Source organism: Silurus meridionalis, chromosome 3, assembly GCF_014805685.1.
Source record: "Silurus meridionalis isolate SWU-2019-XX chromosome 3, ASM1480568v1, whole genome shotgun sequence".
Taxonomy (NCBI): domain Eukaryota; kingdom Metazoa; phylum Chordata; class Actinopteri; order Siluriformes; family Siluridae; genus Silurus; species Silurus meridionalis.
In genome coordinates, this window is record NC_060886.1 from 22276417 (window position 1) to 22293811 (window position 17395).

The 17395-nt window shown below is 36.7% G+C and overlaps 1 protein-coding gene across 1 annotated transcript in view; it reads left to right on the top strand.

Annotated features, from left to right (window-relative positions):
* lrp2a (low density lipoprotein receptor-related protein 2a) overlaps nucleotides 1-17395 on the top strand; it is a gene marked incomplete at its 5' end in the record, with an annotated part of 56728 nt that overhangs the window by 14061 nt on the left and 25272 nt on the right. The window contains 27 exons of the mRNA XM_046844927.1: nucleotides 7-123; nucleotides 220-600; nucleotides 1164-1178; nucleotides 1515-1763; nucleotides 2346-2557; nucleotides 2682-2866; nucleotides 3103-3331; nucleotides 3433-3610; nucleotides 3749-3877; nucleotides 4800-4966; nucleotides 5278-5421; nucleotides 5552-5661; nucleotides 5903-6080; nucleotides 6189-6402; nucleotides 6673-6912; nucleotides 8024-8212; nucleotides 10483-11403; nucleotides 11739-11904; nucleotides 11978-12136; nucleotides 12253-12542; nucleotides 12775-12975; nucleotides 13574-13597; nucleotides 13718-13750; nucleotides 13928-14170; nucleotides 14926-15051; nucleotides 15682-15801; nucleotides 16369-16500. Coding sequence (XP_046700883.1) covers nucleotides 7-123; nucleotides 220-600; nucleotides 1164-1178; nucleotides 1515-1763; nucleotides 2346-2557; nucleotides 2682-2866; nucleotides 3103-3331; nucleotides 3433-3610; nucleotides 3749-3877; nucleotides 4800-4966; nucleotides 5278-5421; nucleotides 5552-5661; nucleotides 5903-6080; nucleotides 6189-6402; nucleotides 6673-6912; nucleotides 8024-8212; nucleotides 10483-11403; nucleotides 11739-11904; nucleotides 11978-12136; nucleotides 12253-12542; nucleotides 12775-12975; nucleotides 13574-13597; nucleotides 13718-13750; nucleotides 13928-14170; nucleotides 14926-15051; nucleotides 15682-15801; nucleotides 16369-16500 — 5352 coding nt within the window. The remainder of the gene's footprint in view (nucleotides 1-6; nucleotides 124-219; nucleotides 601-1163; nucleotides 1179-1514; nucleotides 1764-2345; nucleotides 2558-2681; nucleotides 2867-3102; nucleotides 3332-3432; nucleotides 3611-3748; nucleotides 3878-4799; nucleotides 4967-5277; nucleotides 5422-5551; nucleotides 5662-5902; nucleotides 6081-6188; nucleotides 6403-6672; nucleotides 6913-8023; nucleotides 8213-10482; nucleotides 11404-11738; nucleotides 11905-11977; nucleotides 12137-12252; nucleotides 12543-12774; nucleotides 12976-13573; nucleotides 13598-13717; nucleotides 13751-13927; nucleotides 14171-14925; nucleotides 15052-15681; nucleotides 15802-16368; nucleotides 16501-17395) is intronic.

Consider the following 17395-nt stretch of genomic DNA (forward strand, 5'->3'; position numbering starts at 1 on the left):
CTGCAGTTTACAACTGTACTGGCTATCAGTTCAAATGTGCCAACGGATACCAGTGTATAAACTATTTCTATCACTGTGATGGGTTTTATGATTGCAATGATCGTTCTGATGAATCTGGCTGCCGTAAGTTTGATATGCTCATATCTCTAAGTTTACCAAAAAAATATAGCCTTAAAGTTGAGGTGAACATGATTCCTGTTTTAATCTTTGACCTTGTAGCCACCAGACCACCAGGCATGTGCCATCACGAGAGTGAGTTCCAGTGCCAGTCGGACGGCACCTGTTTGCCCTCTGTATTGGAGTGCGATGGTCATGCGGACTGTGAGGATGGCTCAGATGAGCACCATGGGTGTCCCCCGCCTACATGCCCTGCCTCACTTTTCCGCTGTGACAATGGCAACTGTGTGTTTCGCAGCTGGCTTTGCGATGGAGACAACGACTGCCGTGATGGCAGTGATGAACGTGACTGCCCTGTTCCACCATTCCGCTGCCCCAGCTGGCAGTGGCAGTGCCCTGGCCACACAGTTTGTGTCAATATCAGCAAAGTATGTGATAATATACCTGATTGCCCAAACGGAGCTGATGAGTCACCATTGTGCAGTAAGTCTTTACTTTTTTTGCTCTCTAATTTTAAGGTGAAATGCTTTAAGATATTCATTAGGATCATTTTAGTGAACTTTTAATTCTAGCATACTCACTATATAATTTTCTTTTTTATTCAAGAAACTCTTAGGACCTGTTATGGGGTACATCATAAAGTATATTTAACGATAAAGCTAGCGTTTAATGGCCTAAAGAGTGGTTTCTTTAGTAGTTTTTTGGTTACAAAAATGCTGTTAGCTGCAGAGTAACAGAGTATTCTATGTAGTTTACTTTTGCAGTATATTACAAATACTGTTATTTTTAATATAGAAACAATGATAGGCTTTAAATGTATGATATATGACAATTTATTTTACTTTGATAAATAAGTAAAAAAAATTAAACAAAGGATTTTGGGTAAATGTTGTTCAAGTCTGCCATTCTTATATATGATATTATTGTTTGAAATAATGATTTGCTATGAGAAATCATATGTATCAAATCATGCATGTGTGGCTCTGATTTGGTCATTTAAAGTGATCAGTGATATCCCTTTTCCATGTTCCCCTCACTGCTTTCAGATGAGCACTTACCAGGTAGGCCAAATCCCTAATCATCCACAATCCTCTGCACGTAACTTTGATTCACTGCAGCGTGTTTTTCATTATGATTATAAATTATCCATTTATAGACCAGTTATACAGTGTAATTGAAGCTGGACTTGTACATAGTAAAAATGTTTAGTGCATTGTGTAACACTAATTCCAATATTGTCTAATAATGTATTTTAACACTGTATTTTTTACAGATGTATTAATATGCATAAATGTTTCAAGTTATACATAATACTAAAATGTTGTTCAAGACATTGATAAAGCTAATATAGTACTAAAATTGTTAAAGATTTTTTTGTTGTTGCACTCCTTCTTTAGACCAAGAGAGTTGTTTAGACAGCAATGCAGGCTGTACTCACGGCTGTATCCAGGGTCCGTTTGGGGCCCAGTGCACGTGTCCAATAGGCTATCAGTTAAGCAATGACTCAAAGACATGTGAGGACATAGACGAGTGTAACCCCCCTGGCCTGTGCAGTCAGCATTGTTTTAACGAGAGAGGCTCCTTCCGCTGTCACTGCCAAGAGGGATACACAATCGAAATGGATGGGCACACCTGCAAGGCCTCAGGTATGTATTTCTACAGGACAGGAAAAAAGAGACAATTTATACTAAATACCCAAAATAAAGACATAGAGGCAGCTACTCCCATTTGTGTTTCTCCAGTTCCTTGACATGAAATAACCCCTACAGAAATTAAATAAGCACACTTGTAGCTTTAGGATTTGAGAAGATATCAGTACTGGAAATGGTGGAATGGAGCCACGTGTGCTGCAGTCTCCTCCGGCCTCCTTTTCACTGGCCTCTGATCGGATTACTGCAGATAAGCGAAATAACATATATGTCAGTCAAAAACTTTCAGATGGGGGTAATTAGGTCTAAATCACAAGACAAAGGCTTGTTTATGAGCTGTGCTTCTGACATAGAACCATCCACCAGAGAGATAACCTGCTAAAGAATGCTGACATTTGATATACTTTTCTTTTTTTTCTAGACATTATTCTATCACAGAGCTCCTTTCTGTGCTACTCTTAAGCTGTCTAAGGGTTGATAACTTATTTAATCTAATCTTAGACTGATAGTAGGAGTATGTTGAAAATGTGGATTTGCGATTTTTGGCATCACAGCGTTGTTCTTTTCTCAATCTGACAGGATCTCGGGAGGCCATTCTGCTGGTGGCCAGTCGCAATCAGATAATAAGTGATGACATCATCTCACAGCCGAATGTTGTGCGGTCCCTTGTTAGAGATGGTCGGAACATTGTGGCAGTGGATTTTGATTCAGTGACAGATCGTGTGTATTGGTCTGATACTACCCAGGACAGGATATGGAGTGCACATAAAAATGGCAGTGATAGGACTGTGGTAATGATTTATTGTTTTTTTTTTCAGAAACGCTAAACAGGCTTTTATTACACTGTAAATAAATTGTCACAAATTTTGGAGGATGAAACATTGTGTCACTGAAGGCATATCTTCACGTTTGCAGATCTTTGACAGTGGTGTGACAGTCACTGAGAGTATTGCAGTTGACTGGGTGGGGAGAAACTTATACTGGACAGACTACATCCTTGAGACCATAGAGGTGGCCAAACTGGACGGCTCCCACAGAGCGGTGCTTCTCAGTGAGAATGTCACAAATCCTAGAGGCCTTGTGCTGGACCCCAGGAATGGGTAAGTGCACTGATACACATATGTAAGAAACCCCCAGGAAGGACATGTATGGATTTAAACAAAGCCGATGCTGTTTTAGGAAATGTATCCACAATGTGGTATAATTTATACCACTGTTACCACTCTGAAGTTAATTATTTTATTTGTATTTTATTGTCTCAGCACATCCCAACGTGTTATATTTATTATATACTGTGTTAGTGAAAATACATTTTTAGCATTTCTGTGTTTTTCAGTTTTCACCTAATCTTCTGGACAGACTGGGGACAAAACCCTCGCATTGAGAGAGCCAGCATGGATGGCAAGCAGAGAACCACCATAATCACCAGCAAGCTTTACTGGCCCAATGGCCTAACAATAGACTATCCCAATAATCTACTTTACTTTGCTGATGCCTATCTGGATTTTATTGACTACTGTGATTACAATGGGAACAACCGCAAGCAAGTTCTAGCCAGTGATCTGGTGAGACCTTTTGTGCCATTTGCTTCTATAAAATTATTACAGGTTTAGGGTTAGACCTTAAAATGTAAGTAAAATTTGCCTTTTATCTCGCAATAAAAAAGGTGCTGCAACATCCACACGCAATTACTATTTTTGAGGATTTTATATATTGGACTGACAGATACATCAATCGAGTGATCCGGGCCAACAAGTGGCACGGAGAGAACCAGACAGTGATGTTATATAATGTGCCCCAGCCAATGGGTCTGGTGGCAATGCACCCGGTCAGACAGCCAGCAGGTACATTTCTAAAATTCTTAACAGAACTTAAAAAAAAATATAAAAATCCCACCAGTATTTACCAATAAGCAAACGCTAATGACATGTATAATTTCCCAGGCAGCTTTTTTCATTTGGTTTTGCTTTCTCTTCGTCTAGGTGATAACCTATGTGCAGTGAGCCCCTGCACACATATATGCCTTTTGTCTGCGGTTGGCCCCAGGTTTTACTCCTGTGCTTGTCCTTCTGGCTGGATGCTGGCTAATGACCAGTTCACCTGTGCTAGAGGTATTTCACACGAGTGCTGACGAAGCCATTTACTCATAAATGCTCCTACCAACAAAATGCTTTTGTTTTAAGTTGATGTTTCAGAGAGCCTCATATATTTTAGAAATGCTATGCTTCAGAATATATGCCAAGTATAATCCCCATTTGCCCAACCTACAACTATGTGTTGTTTTCTATTTTCCTGGTGTTTTTCTTATTCATCTCACGAACACCATGGAGTTTTGTTGTACCTAGTAATAGGAAGTAATAAATAGTCTCATTATTGTTTTTAAGCTTAGTGAGCAGGTGTACCAGTAAGTTTACCTGTGCATGTGGTCTAGCACAATATCTGTGATCTTAGTTACATTCCCACTGAACATTTTTTTCCTTGGTCCAGTTAATCTCCTCCTCCCTTATGGAACAAAGTAGTAGTCATCAGTGACACTGGATATCTATTTCATGAGGTGCAGATCTTGTCAACAGCATCCCATTTTCACTTACTCTGCTTCTCTGAGGGGAAATATTTGTAATTGTACAAGCTCATTTCTTAAGTTATATCTAAGGTTGAACAAAAACAAGAGAGCTTTAATCTTAAACACAGTAGTTTCTCTTTATGGCAACCATCCATACACTCTCAGGTTCCAGCTTGTCAAGCACATTTTATGCTTAGAGATGAATGATGAACGATGAGGAATGAGTGCCGATTGATTGTAATCTCTGATATGGCAGAATCTTTCCCTGGAGAAGAACTTTTACCAAATTAATACTATCCAACTTATTCTGACAAGTAGTTATAGTGGCGTGCCTATTAATTGTATCATGATGATGTTATTGTTTTATAATATGTTTAGGTGTCCTATCTGTCATTGTGTGTAAATTATTGCATTTTTGCATTTAAATAGATTGCCATATGATAAGCTGTTTGCATATTTTTTTTTTACAGTGGATGCTCCTTTCCTGGTGGTTGTTAGAGACAGTATAATTTATGGTATTTCTCTCAACCCTGATGAAAAAAGCAACGATGCCATGGTTCCAATCACTGGCCTGCAGAATGGGTATGATGTTGACTTTGATGATGCTGAGCAGATGATCTACTGGGTTGAACACCCTGTAAGTCTGAGAAAAAAATTATTATTTTAGCCATCTAACTCTTATTGTTAAAGGATCAGGTTGATAGAATTCTGACCCATTAACAATCCTGTTTTACAACCTTATGGTGCTTTTATACTTTTTTCATATAAATATTTAATTGGCAATATTTTTGGATCTAAACCTTTGTTAAAGTCAAAATGAAACAAAGGTGAAGATCCAAAAATCTTAAACACACAGTTTTTTCACTTGCATAATTAAAACCTTTATTAAAATTTTTAAGTGATAATATCAAGTCTGACACAGGAAATAAAATTATTTTATCAATACAGGGTGAGATTCACAGGGTGAAGTCAGATGGAACTAACAGGACTGAATTTGCCCCAGCAGCCATTTTGGGCTCTCCAGTGGGTTTGGCCCTTGACTGGATGAGTCAAAACCTATACTACACCAACCCCTCCACACAATCCATAGAGGTTTTTCATTTTTTACCATTGAATTGAAAAATAATAAGAAAATAATAACTCTTTTTGAAAAAAACTATTATTTTTTATATTGTAAATATTGTGAGGCAACATTTTACTTATATCATGTTTGTTCATTTAGGTTCTAAGGCTGAAAGGAGAGGTGCAGTACAGGAAAACTCTCATCACTAATAATGGCACCCCGACTGGTGCAGGCTCACCGATTGGCATAGCAGTGGACCCGGCACGTGGGTAAGGCCCAGTTCAGCAGCACCTTGCAATGAAGTCTGCCAAGTCAGTCTGACTTCATGCCATCTGTTCAGACTGCTAGAAATCCCAACCAGCACTTAGTGCAATCAGTGTAACAGTGAAATTACACTAAGAAATAATGTGCTTAGCGCAGAGTTACATAAACCTTGTTTTAAAATCTTGAGTCTTTATAATACATATATTTAGTAGGTACTCCATATCTGCTCCATGTGTTGTGTTTCAGGAAAATGTACTGGACAGATCAAGGAACAGAGAGCGGCATTCCTGCTAAGGTGGCATGCGCAGACATGGATGGGTCCAATTCAGTTGTACTATTTACCAACAATCTGGACCATGTGGAGTTTATCACTATAGACATTAAAGAGAACAAGCTTTACTGGGCTGTCACAGGAACTGGAGTGGTAAGCTGCATCTAGAATTTAGAATCGATTGCAACATTTTCCTTAACTATTGCTTTAAAAAAATAATTATATCAATACATTCTATTGCTCTTATAAATCCCAAAACAGATTGAGAGAGGAGATCCAAATGGGTTAAACCGCATCACAGTGATTAATGGCTTGTCTCATCCATGGGGTGTGGCTGTACATGGGCCCCACCTCTACTTTACTGACAGGGATTTTGAGGTGATTGAACGTATGGATAAAGTCACAGGATCCAACAGAATCGTACTGAGGAACAATGTGCCTGGTCTTAGGGTTCTTAAAGTTCATTACAGAGATAGTAAGTAAAAGTCATTTAGTACCTAACTATAATTGTAACTAGTGGCAGTGGGGTGGGGGTTATTTTGGTTTTAAATTGGATAAGCATTTTGATGTATTGCGGTGAAATGAGGAACTGCAGCTTGGCACAGTTAAAATGGATGAATAAGAGGTTTAAAGGAGTTTGGAACTGCAATACTGATATTAAACATTAACAAAAAAAGTAGAATTTTTGTTATATTTTTGTAAATCCATGTATGTACAGTCTGCATCTTGTTTCTTCTCTTGCTAGCATCTGCTGGCTCATCTAATGGATGTAGTAATAATGTTGGTGCATGCCAGCAGCTGTGTCTGCCTCGACCTGGAGGCCTGTTCTCCTGTGCATGTGCTACAGGCTTCAGACTCAATGTCGATAACAGGACCTGTAATCCATACCAATCCTATGTGGTCATCTCAATGCTCACTGCCATTAAGGGATTCAGTCTGGAGGGAGTTGATCATTCTGAGGCAATGGTTCCTGTGGCAGGAAGAGGTGGGTATTTTACATATCTAAGTGTGCATTGGTGCATAAAGAACACATCAGTTAAATAATGGTGAATTGCAATTTTATTTTTTATAATGCTATATTATGTACTACAGATTTTTGTATCTTCCTACATTATCTTTGGAAGCCATCTCAGACCCGATTCCAATAAATTGGGATGTTGTGTTAAATGAAAACAAAATCAAAATGCATTGATTTACAAATGTCATATACCCATATTTTACTCATTTTACTCATTTAAGTTTGATGGCTGCAACACATCTAAAAAAAAAGTTTAGAAGAGAGCAAGAAAAATGCTGGAAAATTGTATTGTTACTAGAAAGAAACAGCTGGAGGGACATTTTGCAAATGATTAGATTAATTGGCAACATAAATACAGGCAGACAGGCAGAATTTCTTTAAAGGATAGATACTGTAGGCAGAGGTTCTCCAATCTGTGAAAAACTGATTTTACAAACTGTGGAACAATTTAAGAATGAATGTTCCTTAACTTAAAATTGTGAAGATTTGAATATCTTATCTACATCACATAATATCATCAGATTACTCAAAGAGTATAGAGAAATCTCTGCGTGCAAGGGACAAGAGTGAAAATTAATATTGGATGCTCATGGTCTTCAGGCATGACTGTGTAATAGAAATCACTGTATTAGCTCAGAAATCATTATTGGTGAACTCAGTTTGCTGTGCCAATAAAAAAATACAGGTTAAAGCGCTATCATGCAAGAAGTAGCTTTTTGTAAATATGATCCAAAAATGCTGGCATCATGCTGTTCTGTTCAGTTCCAGACAAATACGGACTGTTGTTTAAAGAAAGGATGCTACACAGTTACACGTTTTTTTCAAAGAATTGTAAATTTTCTAAGTTTCAACATTTAATATGTTTTTCATGTTCTATTGTGAATTAACATTTGGGGTTATATTACAGTATATATACAGTATTGTGTATTTTTATCAGCCACTTTAATTAATGAAATAAACTTATTTAATTAATTCAATGAACACCTAGTCTACTTAGTCCATCACAGTGGTCACTAAATGTATGTTACCAGTTTGTATATTCTGACAGTCCAGTAATATGCATGTGTGTGTCTCACAGGTCGAAATGTTCTGCATGTGGATGTGCACATGCCCTCTGGTTTCCTATACTGGTGCGACTTTAGTAGCACCGTCCCCTCTCAGAACGGCATTCGTCGGATAAAACCTGATGGATCTGGATTTCGCAGCATTGTAACTTCTGGCATTGGACGCAATGGGATCCGAGGCATTGCTGTAGACTGGGCAGCAGGTGTGTTGTTTGTTTATCTTGCTTTATATGCTAACAGTATAATGCGATTAAAATATATAACGATCACATAAAAGATAAGTAGTTACAGGACTGAAACCTTTACCTTTAAGTCAAGTCAAGTCAAGTCAAGAAGCTTTTATTGTCTTTTCAACCATATATAGCTGACGCAGTACTCAGTGAAATGAGACAACGTTCCTCTAGAACCTAAGGACTAACTTCTAAAGTAAGTTGTCCTAGCCACATAAAGTGCATTGTGTGCAACAGAGTGCAAACAGTGCAGACAAAAGTCAGTGCAAACAGACAACACAAGACAGTGTGGGAAAGACAAACAAAATAGCACCAATTAGTAAATCTATTGTATATCTAATACAGTGCAATGTACAAAAGAGAAAACTAGAAACAAGAGTGTAATTGTAAACATGAACACAATGTTGTGCAAAAACAGCAAGAGCAGCAATTGAGAGTTGTGCAAAACAGCATGTACACAGTATAATATGGTTAAATATAATATTGGTGGTGCAGAAAGACATGGATGAGTATGAAATATGTATTGAATGTGTGTTTAGGTTGTAACAGGTCAGTAACACACAGTTAAGTGTACGTATATGCAAGTTTTTGTACAGTTCAGTTCTGTGTGTTAAAGAGCCTGATGGCTTAAGAGAAAAAACCTGCAACCTGTAACCCAAGTGTGAAAATGTTAATGTTGAGTTCAGAGGTCAAAATATGTCAAGGGATTTCCATTTGATGGTGTATAAAATGACTGTAAGCAGCTTTTCTGCTCAAATGAAAGATCTAATCCTCTGGGGTATATTGTATGGTATAAACTAAGGAATTTTCATGCCTGAGTACCCTTAGTGTTTTATCGTGTTATTCACCTTATACATATGTGACTATTTGATTTTGTTACTGAAATATGTTTATTAAGTGCATATCTGTAAATGTTTCTATACGTTTTGGTAGCTTCATTCAAACAGTTAAAAAAGTGTAGAAAACATTGTCACTCATACTTCTGAACCTAAAGAAATGGCAAAATGAACATACAGGCAAAACGTTTATCTCCTCTATTTATCCTAAAGTATGCTTTGTGACAGTCTCCAACTCCAGAATTAAATCTTTATTCATGATGTAAAATAAAAACTGACAATAATATGATAATAATACAAATGAAAAAAATAAACCTTCTAACAAAAATGCCTGCTGATAATGACGTTCACGTTAGATGAGGGATCAGTTCTAATATTTTTGTTATATAAGGACAAAGCAACAAAATGCCAACAATGTTCTCCCACAGGAGAACAGAGGCATCAAATTTGTCATTTAATCTGTCACCTAGTATATGAGCATAAAACATTTGCACTTGTTGGAGAGTAAAATGGTAATTTAAAATTTAAAATTTAAAATGGTACATATTTTATATATTTGTATTTTTTTTTTATATTTATATTAGGGTTCTCAAAAAGTAATTAGGCAAATAAATTTTAATGGCACTGATTTTATTAACGCGATAAATGCAGCAGAAATTTATGTTTGACTATGTTTATTAATAATATAAATAAATTAAAAAGAGGCGTACAACACAACACACATTTATTCATGACATCGTTTCTTTACACAAATGTATAAAAAAAAAAAAAAAAAAAAAACCTGTGTGTGGAACTATAACAATTTGGTGATTTACCGAGTATTTCTACAATCTGCATTTAAAAATGTAAACAGTAATGTAAAACCTGTCGGCAAAGAAAGAGAAGTAATAGGAACCTGTGGTTTTTCCATATTCTTTTTTCCATGTGTTAAATAGACATGTACAAGTTCTTTGAAAAAAATGTCTGTGTTCTTTATGCTCTATGTTTAGCATGGTTTCAGTAATAATGAACATACATTTGCATAAATTATAGATATTTGTCCATGGCCATGTTGATTAGAGTATGAAAAACTTGAATGCCGGGCTGTGAAATGACAAGTTGTAATTTTAATCACCTTTAAATTTGTGAAAGAATTTATTCCTCAAAATCAATGTTGTTACAACTGAAAACTGAAAGACAACAAATTTATAAAGTTGTTTGATTATGGCAACATCATTATTCCTTCCCATCTTACTTAAAACTCAGATTGTTAATTGAATAATGAAATATACAAACACAAATTTGGTATTGCCCATGAACCTTCCATAATCTTTGTAGTATCTGTATTTATTATTATCATAGATAACATTAATCTTGCTATTTATAATATGTATACATTTGCATAACAATTGCTCTGTATTTGGACAGGGAACATGTACTTCACAAATGCCTTCTTGACAGAGACCTACATTGAAGTTATTCGACTTAACACCACTTTTCGCCGTGTTATTCTGAAGACTGAGGTGGACATGCCTCGTCACATTGTGGTTGATCCAAAAAACGGATTTCTCTTTTGGGCTGACTATGGTCAGAACCCCAAGATTGAAAGAGCTTTCCTGGATGCTACCAACCGGACTGTGCTGGTCACATCTGGTATTATCACACCTAGGGGTCTTGCTCTGGATCACAGCAATGGGTACATCTACTGGGTGGATGATTCACTGGACATGATTGCAAGGGTTCGCACAGATGGCGGTGAGACAGAGATTGTACGTTATGGCAGCCGCTACCCAACTCCCTATGGCATCACTGTGTTTGAGAATAGCATCATCTGGGTAGACAGGAACCTAAAAAAAGTTTTCCAAGCCAGTAAAGAACCAGGAAACAATGATCAACCAGTGGTGATCAGAGACAACATTAACATGCTGAGAGATGTCACCATTTTTGACCAAAGAATGCAGCCCTTCTCAGCACAGGAGCTTAATAACAATCCCTGTTTAGTATCTAATGGAGGCTGTGCTCATTTCTGCTTTGCAATGCCTGGGACTCAAACTAGGAAGTGTTCATGTGCCTTCGGCAACCTGGCTGTTGATGGCATGACCTGCGTGGTGTCTCACGATGATTACCTCATATACACTACAGAAAGTACGGTTCGCTCACTACGGCTGGACCCTGAAGATCATTCCCTCCCTTTTCCTGTTGTCAATGTAGCCCGAACTTCTGTAGCATTGGATTATGACAGGTTTGACAACAGGATTTATTTCACTCAAAGCTCTGGATCAGGACAGAGCAAGATCAGCTACATTAGCTTATCGTCTCCTACCTCACCTGCTACTGTTGTGGCTTCAGGTACATGCAATACATTGATCACTGTATTTATTGCTTAATATTTCTTTTAACACTATATATATATATATATATATATATATATATATATATATATATATATATATATATATATATTTTTTTTTTTTTTTGTTTGTTTTGTTTTGTTTTGTTTTCTATGATTGATTTGTGCATTATTACCTACAGTCACTGAAATTGTACGATCACTGATTTGAATTATGTGAGGAAATAAATATTTTCAGAAAATGTGTAATCGATTATTTATCTATTTTATATTCTGCCTGGTTGTAGTTGGACAAGCATGTTTAAGTAATATGTAATATTTTCTCTATATTTAGATCTGGGTGCCCCTGATGGTATTGCCTATGACTGGATTAATAAGCGGATCTATTATAGTGACTATATTAATCAGACCATTAACTCCATGGCAGTGGATGGGTCACAGAGGACTGTTATAGCTCATGTGCCCAGACCACGAGCTATCATGCTGGACCCATGCAGTGGGTAGGTTACTATCACTTTTTAACAGAATGTATTATAGTAAGATTATTATTCATAATTTTTTTTCTGTCCTTAGATACATGTACTGGACAGATTGGGGTACAAATGCTAAGATTGAACGTGCAACTCTGGGTGGAAATTTCCGGTCAGAGATCGTTAACAGCAGTTTGGTTTGGCCTAATGGTCTTACATTGGATTATGATGAACAGAGGCTCTATTGGGCTGATGCTAGCTTGTAAGATTCTGTGCCATCTCACGATATATTTGTGATATACAGTAGGTCTACCAAATAAGTGATTTACATATGTCTTCAAACTATTGTTCTTTGTTTGTTTGTTTCTGTGTAACCAGACAGAAGATTGAGCGCTGCTCTCTAACAGGCAGTAATCGTGAGGTGATCGTTAGCACTGCCATTTACCCATTTGCCATGACTGTGTATGGACAGCACATTTTCTGGACAGACTGGAACACACGTAGCATTTATAGGGCAAACAAGCATGATGGCTCAGATCAGAGGATTATGATCCAGAACCTTCCATCCCGGCCTATGGACATTCATGTGCTGTCCAACAGCAAACAGCAGCATTGCAGCAGCCCTTGCTTGCAGTTTAATGGAGGCTGCAGCCATATCTGCACTCCAGGTAAATAACGGTTCATCACCTTGATAAGTAAAAAATATATTTTTTAAAGGGGCACTCAGGCATCAAACTAACTTTATTTTTTTGTCAGTCAGTGAGTAGTAAAATAGATGTTTTTTCTTATGTGATTTATATCATAAACCCCATTTATGTTGTTTGTGTTTTAAACATTCATTTTCAGAATATAGATCTTTAGGTCTGTTCCTTATAGTAACAGGTATTCTGCTGTGCTTAGGTCCTCAGGGGGCAGAGTGCCAGTGTCCATCAGAAGGTCGCTGGTATTTGGCTGACAGTAAATACTGCATCCACGATAATGGCACACGCTGCCAAACAGGCCAGTTTACCTGCATGAATGGTCGCTGTATTCGTGCATCATGGAAATGTGACAATGACGATGACTGTGGTGATGGCAGTGATGAGCTGGAGAGAGTGTGCGGTAAGATGGGCATATAATTTTTACGTTTGCGGTTATCCAGTCATTTCTGAAGAATTTCAGAATCTAATCGATTGAAGTGCACTTGCTTTCACTTCATAGAACTTACATTTGACTGCTTTTAAACTTGTTGCCTTTTTTCTACAGAAAAAGAAAAGTATTAACTGGTTGTGATGATGTCTAAAAAACTGCAAATTTTAATCATAACAAAACAAATCTTGTCATTGCTAACTAATCCTAGCAAGAATAAGCTAATTGACCTAACAATCTTGCTATTCCAATTAAATTTATTATAATCAATAATGAAGATAAATTAAATTATAGGTTCAAAAAGTCTGAAGGAAGAGATTGCTTGCCTTCACTGTAGCTTTGGAGCCAGTAAATTAACAGTAATGAGCCACTTGTTTGATTTCATTGTATGTTAAGTGTCAAATTTGTGACATGTGATTCTGGTGTTTTAAATTCTCCATGTGACATGCATCTCACACCTTTAATTTCTGTGAATGGATTTAACTTGTACTTCTGCTGTTGTCTCTGCACTGTCATCTTGCTAATGTGCAGCCATTTTCTGCCTAATGCAATATAATGTCTCTGTCTCCAGGATTCAAGAGTGATTTCGCTTTTGGTGTGTATGATTATGTTTCTTTGATTATCTGTTTTAGAATAAACATAGCTTTGTCTGCATTTGTAGACCTTTTGTTAGAAAGACTAATCATTAGAAAATGCATTGCTTCTTTGCATGCAGTCCCACAAATGGCGGCATTTATTTCTCTCTCAGGTAATATCTAGTGTTCGCAAACTAACTTTTCACTGATACTACTGCTTCACTAATAAAGACTCTTAGCTTGAAAAGTTACTAGAGTCAGCAAAATATTACAGCTTTATGAAATTATTTAAATTAGCTTCATGGTTGCTTTTCGTTTTAAAAAAATGCTCTTTTGATTATCACTGGCAGCTTTTCATACCTGTGAGCCCACTGTGTATACCTGTGGAAATGGCAGATGTGTCCCATACCATTACCGTTGTGATCACTATAACGACTGTGGTGATAACAGCGATGAGGAAGGCTGTTTATTTCGGCCCTGCGACCCAAACACAGAATTTGCCTGCAACAATGGTCGCTGCATCGCCCGGGAGTATGTGTGCAATGGCATCAATAACTGTTTCGACAATGGAACCTCCGATGAACGCAACTGCGGTATGCATGAGATCCACTGATGTATGATCCCATCTGGAAATAGAGTTTAATGTACCCGAAAATACATTCCTAATAATCTGTAGTTGTAATTATGTTATTAATTATTACATTAACCCACATACATAACTTAATATGTAATACTTTCCAAATTGCTTTATGTTTAATTAAAACACAGCGATGTTAAAATTTTTATTCAGCTTGTTTAAAAGCTACTGAAACATTTTCTATAGCAACATGGTTATGCTTATATTCATTTATATCTTTTTTAAATGTCATTTCTATAGCAGCAACTAATCTGCAGCAGCATGTATGATGGATGTTCCACATTAATGGATTTTTAAAACTGTCTATAACTGTTGTTACAGAATTGTTTTTTTATGATGAGATGCTGATTTTGAAAGAAGTCTTCAGTGTTTACACTTTGTATCAGTTAGTTGCATAGTTCTTCCCAGGTTTTCCACCAAAGCATACTTAGACCACAAAGCATTGCAGCTTCTTTCTAAAATGACAAGCTGCACGTAAAAAAAGAGACTGGGAAGAGAGTGACTACTTACAGCTATTTATAATGTTATAGTAATTTGACAAACATTCCACAACCTTAAAAGTAAACATAAATTAATAGAAAGCATGGCATGCTGTTCTTTAAACTGTTTGATTATTTTCATATAATGTAAAGCTCTCATGTATTACTCTTTACATATATTATTTTAAGGCCCTCTTATTAGATTAAATTGCAATTTTTTATTTTGCTTTAGCCGAGAGGACTTGTCAGCCTAGTCACACTAAATGCCAGAGCACAAACATCTGCATCCCTCGTTCATACCTATGTGATGGGGATAATGACTGCGGAGACATGAGTGATGAGAGCCCCACACACTGTGGTAGGTCCTGTGTATAATGTAAAGTGTATTGTAAATGCAGAGTATAGACACTGTATACTGATGAACTTAAGATCTCTTCCTTTTGCCTTATATGAAGTTGATGTTTATCTTCATATTACTGAATATTAGCATAAAGTCTACTGTACATTAACTGCTGTGTTGGATTCACTACACTTCATTTTAAGTATAGGAGTGATATTAATCTGTGTCTAGTGTATGACAATTTAAACTATGCTTGAAATATGGAATGTTGTGTGAATTAAGTGTACATTGCAAGTGACTTACAATTGCCTCATTTATACAAATGAGCTGTTAAAGGAATTGATCAAAGAACCAGCAGTGGCAGCACGGTGGTGCTGGGATTTAAAGTCACAACCTTTGGATCAGAAGCCCCATGTTTTAACCACTAATCTACTACTTCCCCAGTTAAAATACTCTACAGTTAAATAGGCTTTGGCAAAGAATTGGCCATGATAGTAAAATGTCAGTGTTTATTTTTTTTTTTTTATGAGTTCATAAATGGTCAATTATAAAGATTGCTTTTACAAAAGAGATAGATTGATTGAGTCACTCAAGCATGCACCTTTTTTTTTTTTTTAAAGATTTATTGTGTCTGCTCTGCCTCCATAGCAACATCTACATGTACCCAGAATGAGTTTCGCTGCTCAAACGGGCGCTGTATACCTGGACACTGGTACTGTGATGGTGGTAGAGACTGTGTAGATGGGTCAGATGAACCCTCCAGTTGCAGTAAGTAAACTTTAGAATAGCATTAGAATATACTGTAAAAGCCATTGTCTCATAGTATAATAGTACTAGTACATAGTTTCATAGAATGTATGCTAATTTACTGTCATTTTAAATTACAGTCACATTTATTTGAGCTCAATATGAACATTCAGTTCATTATGTTTTGAGTACACAACGTTCCTCAGGCAGCAAATTCTGTTTTAAGTTTTAGGATGTCAGTTTAGATAGTTAGATTAAAAAGTTCTATATAAGTCTTAAAATGACTTCACAGCTTAGCTCTTCAATTTTATCTAATGTAATTTCTTTAATTTGTATTGCTTGTAGCAGTGTTACTATTGCAATAGTCACTAGAATTTTCTACTCACACTTCTTGCCTTTGAAACAAAAAGGAAGCAGCATTATAATACTGTTTTCAGTGAATTCTCTTACTTTACTTTTGTACAGCTTGTCAGGATCAAAGCACTCGCTTACTAGCTAGTCAGGAACTAAGGAGATTACTAAAAGTTTGATCATCCTTGCCTTTGCACTGCTCCTTGTTCAGGCATGTGATGTGTTTTAATCCCTTAGTCACTATGGTGAGAACCTGTAGCTCAGACCAGTTCCGCTGTGATGATGGCAGGTGCATCGCTTCCTCCTGGATCTGTGATGGAGACAATGACTGTGGGGACATGAGTGATGAGGACCAGAGACACAACTGTGGTTTGTGATTCCTACCTAGTTTCCTTTCCCCTGCCCTTTTTCTTGTCTCTGGTTTTCCTCTAAAATTTCTCATCTTTTTTCTAGTGCTATCCAGTCCACTGCTGTCCTCTTCTATCCTCTAACTCTCTTCTTTTGTACTTCTTCATTCATTGTAGACAAGTCAGACAGCTCAATAGAAACACAGATGAGCCTGGCTCGTGGCTGATGTCTAGAGTTTTAGAGTAAGGAATTTACATTCCTGATTTCCTTTGCCTGACTCGTTGCTTTGTGGTTGTGTATGCTGCCGGGCTCTCTCTGGATTCCAGCTGCCATGCATTTTCCTTCCAGTGTGTCTGTTCACAATATGCAGCCCGATTCTGGGGAGCCTGAACAATGTGATTCAAAAGCTTGGTCATCCCTTTAGGATGCTCCTTTGTGTAATGCCATTACAATTGTGAAAAGTATGGAGAATCAGCTGTAAAAACAGATGTCTTTATTATAAATCTAAAGTATTTAATCCCTTTTAAACTTAAATAATTTTGCAGACACACTTATCCATTCAACTATCATTTGATTTGATTACATTTTAACCACTGAGCCACCATATAAAAAAAAAAAAAAAGCAAAAAAAAAAAAAAACACAGCCTTAGCTGCATGTAGGCCATTATTAAACAAGGTATTTAATTTCTTTTATTTGTTTTCATTTTTTCAAGTCATTTGACTCGTATTAAACTAAACATTATAATGTCTAAGTAAGAATTGTAAAAATTGGCCAGTAATAACTCCTAAATCTTTCAATCTACTTTACCAAAGTCAGCAGTTTTTCAGGCTGTCCAGACTGATCAGGGACAATTATTTTTAAGTATTGGTATAGTTTTCCCATAGCATTTTATTATATATATCACAAAAATGACCG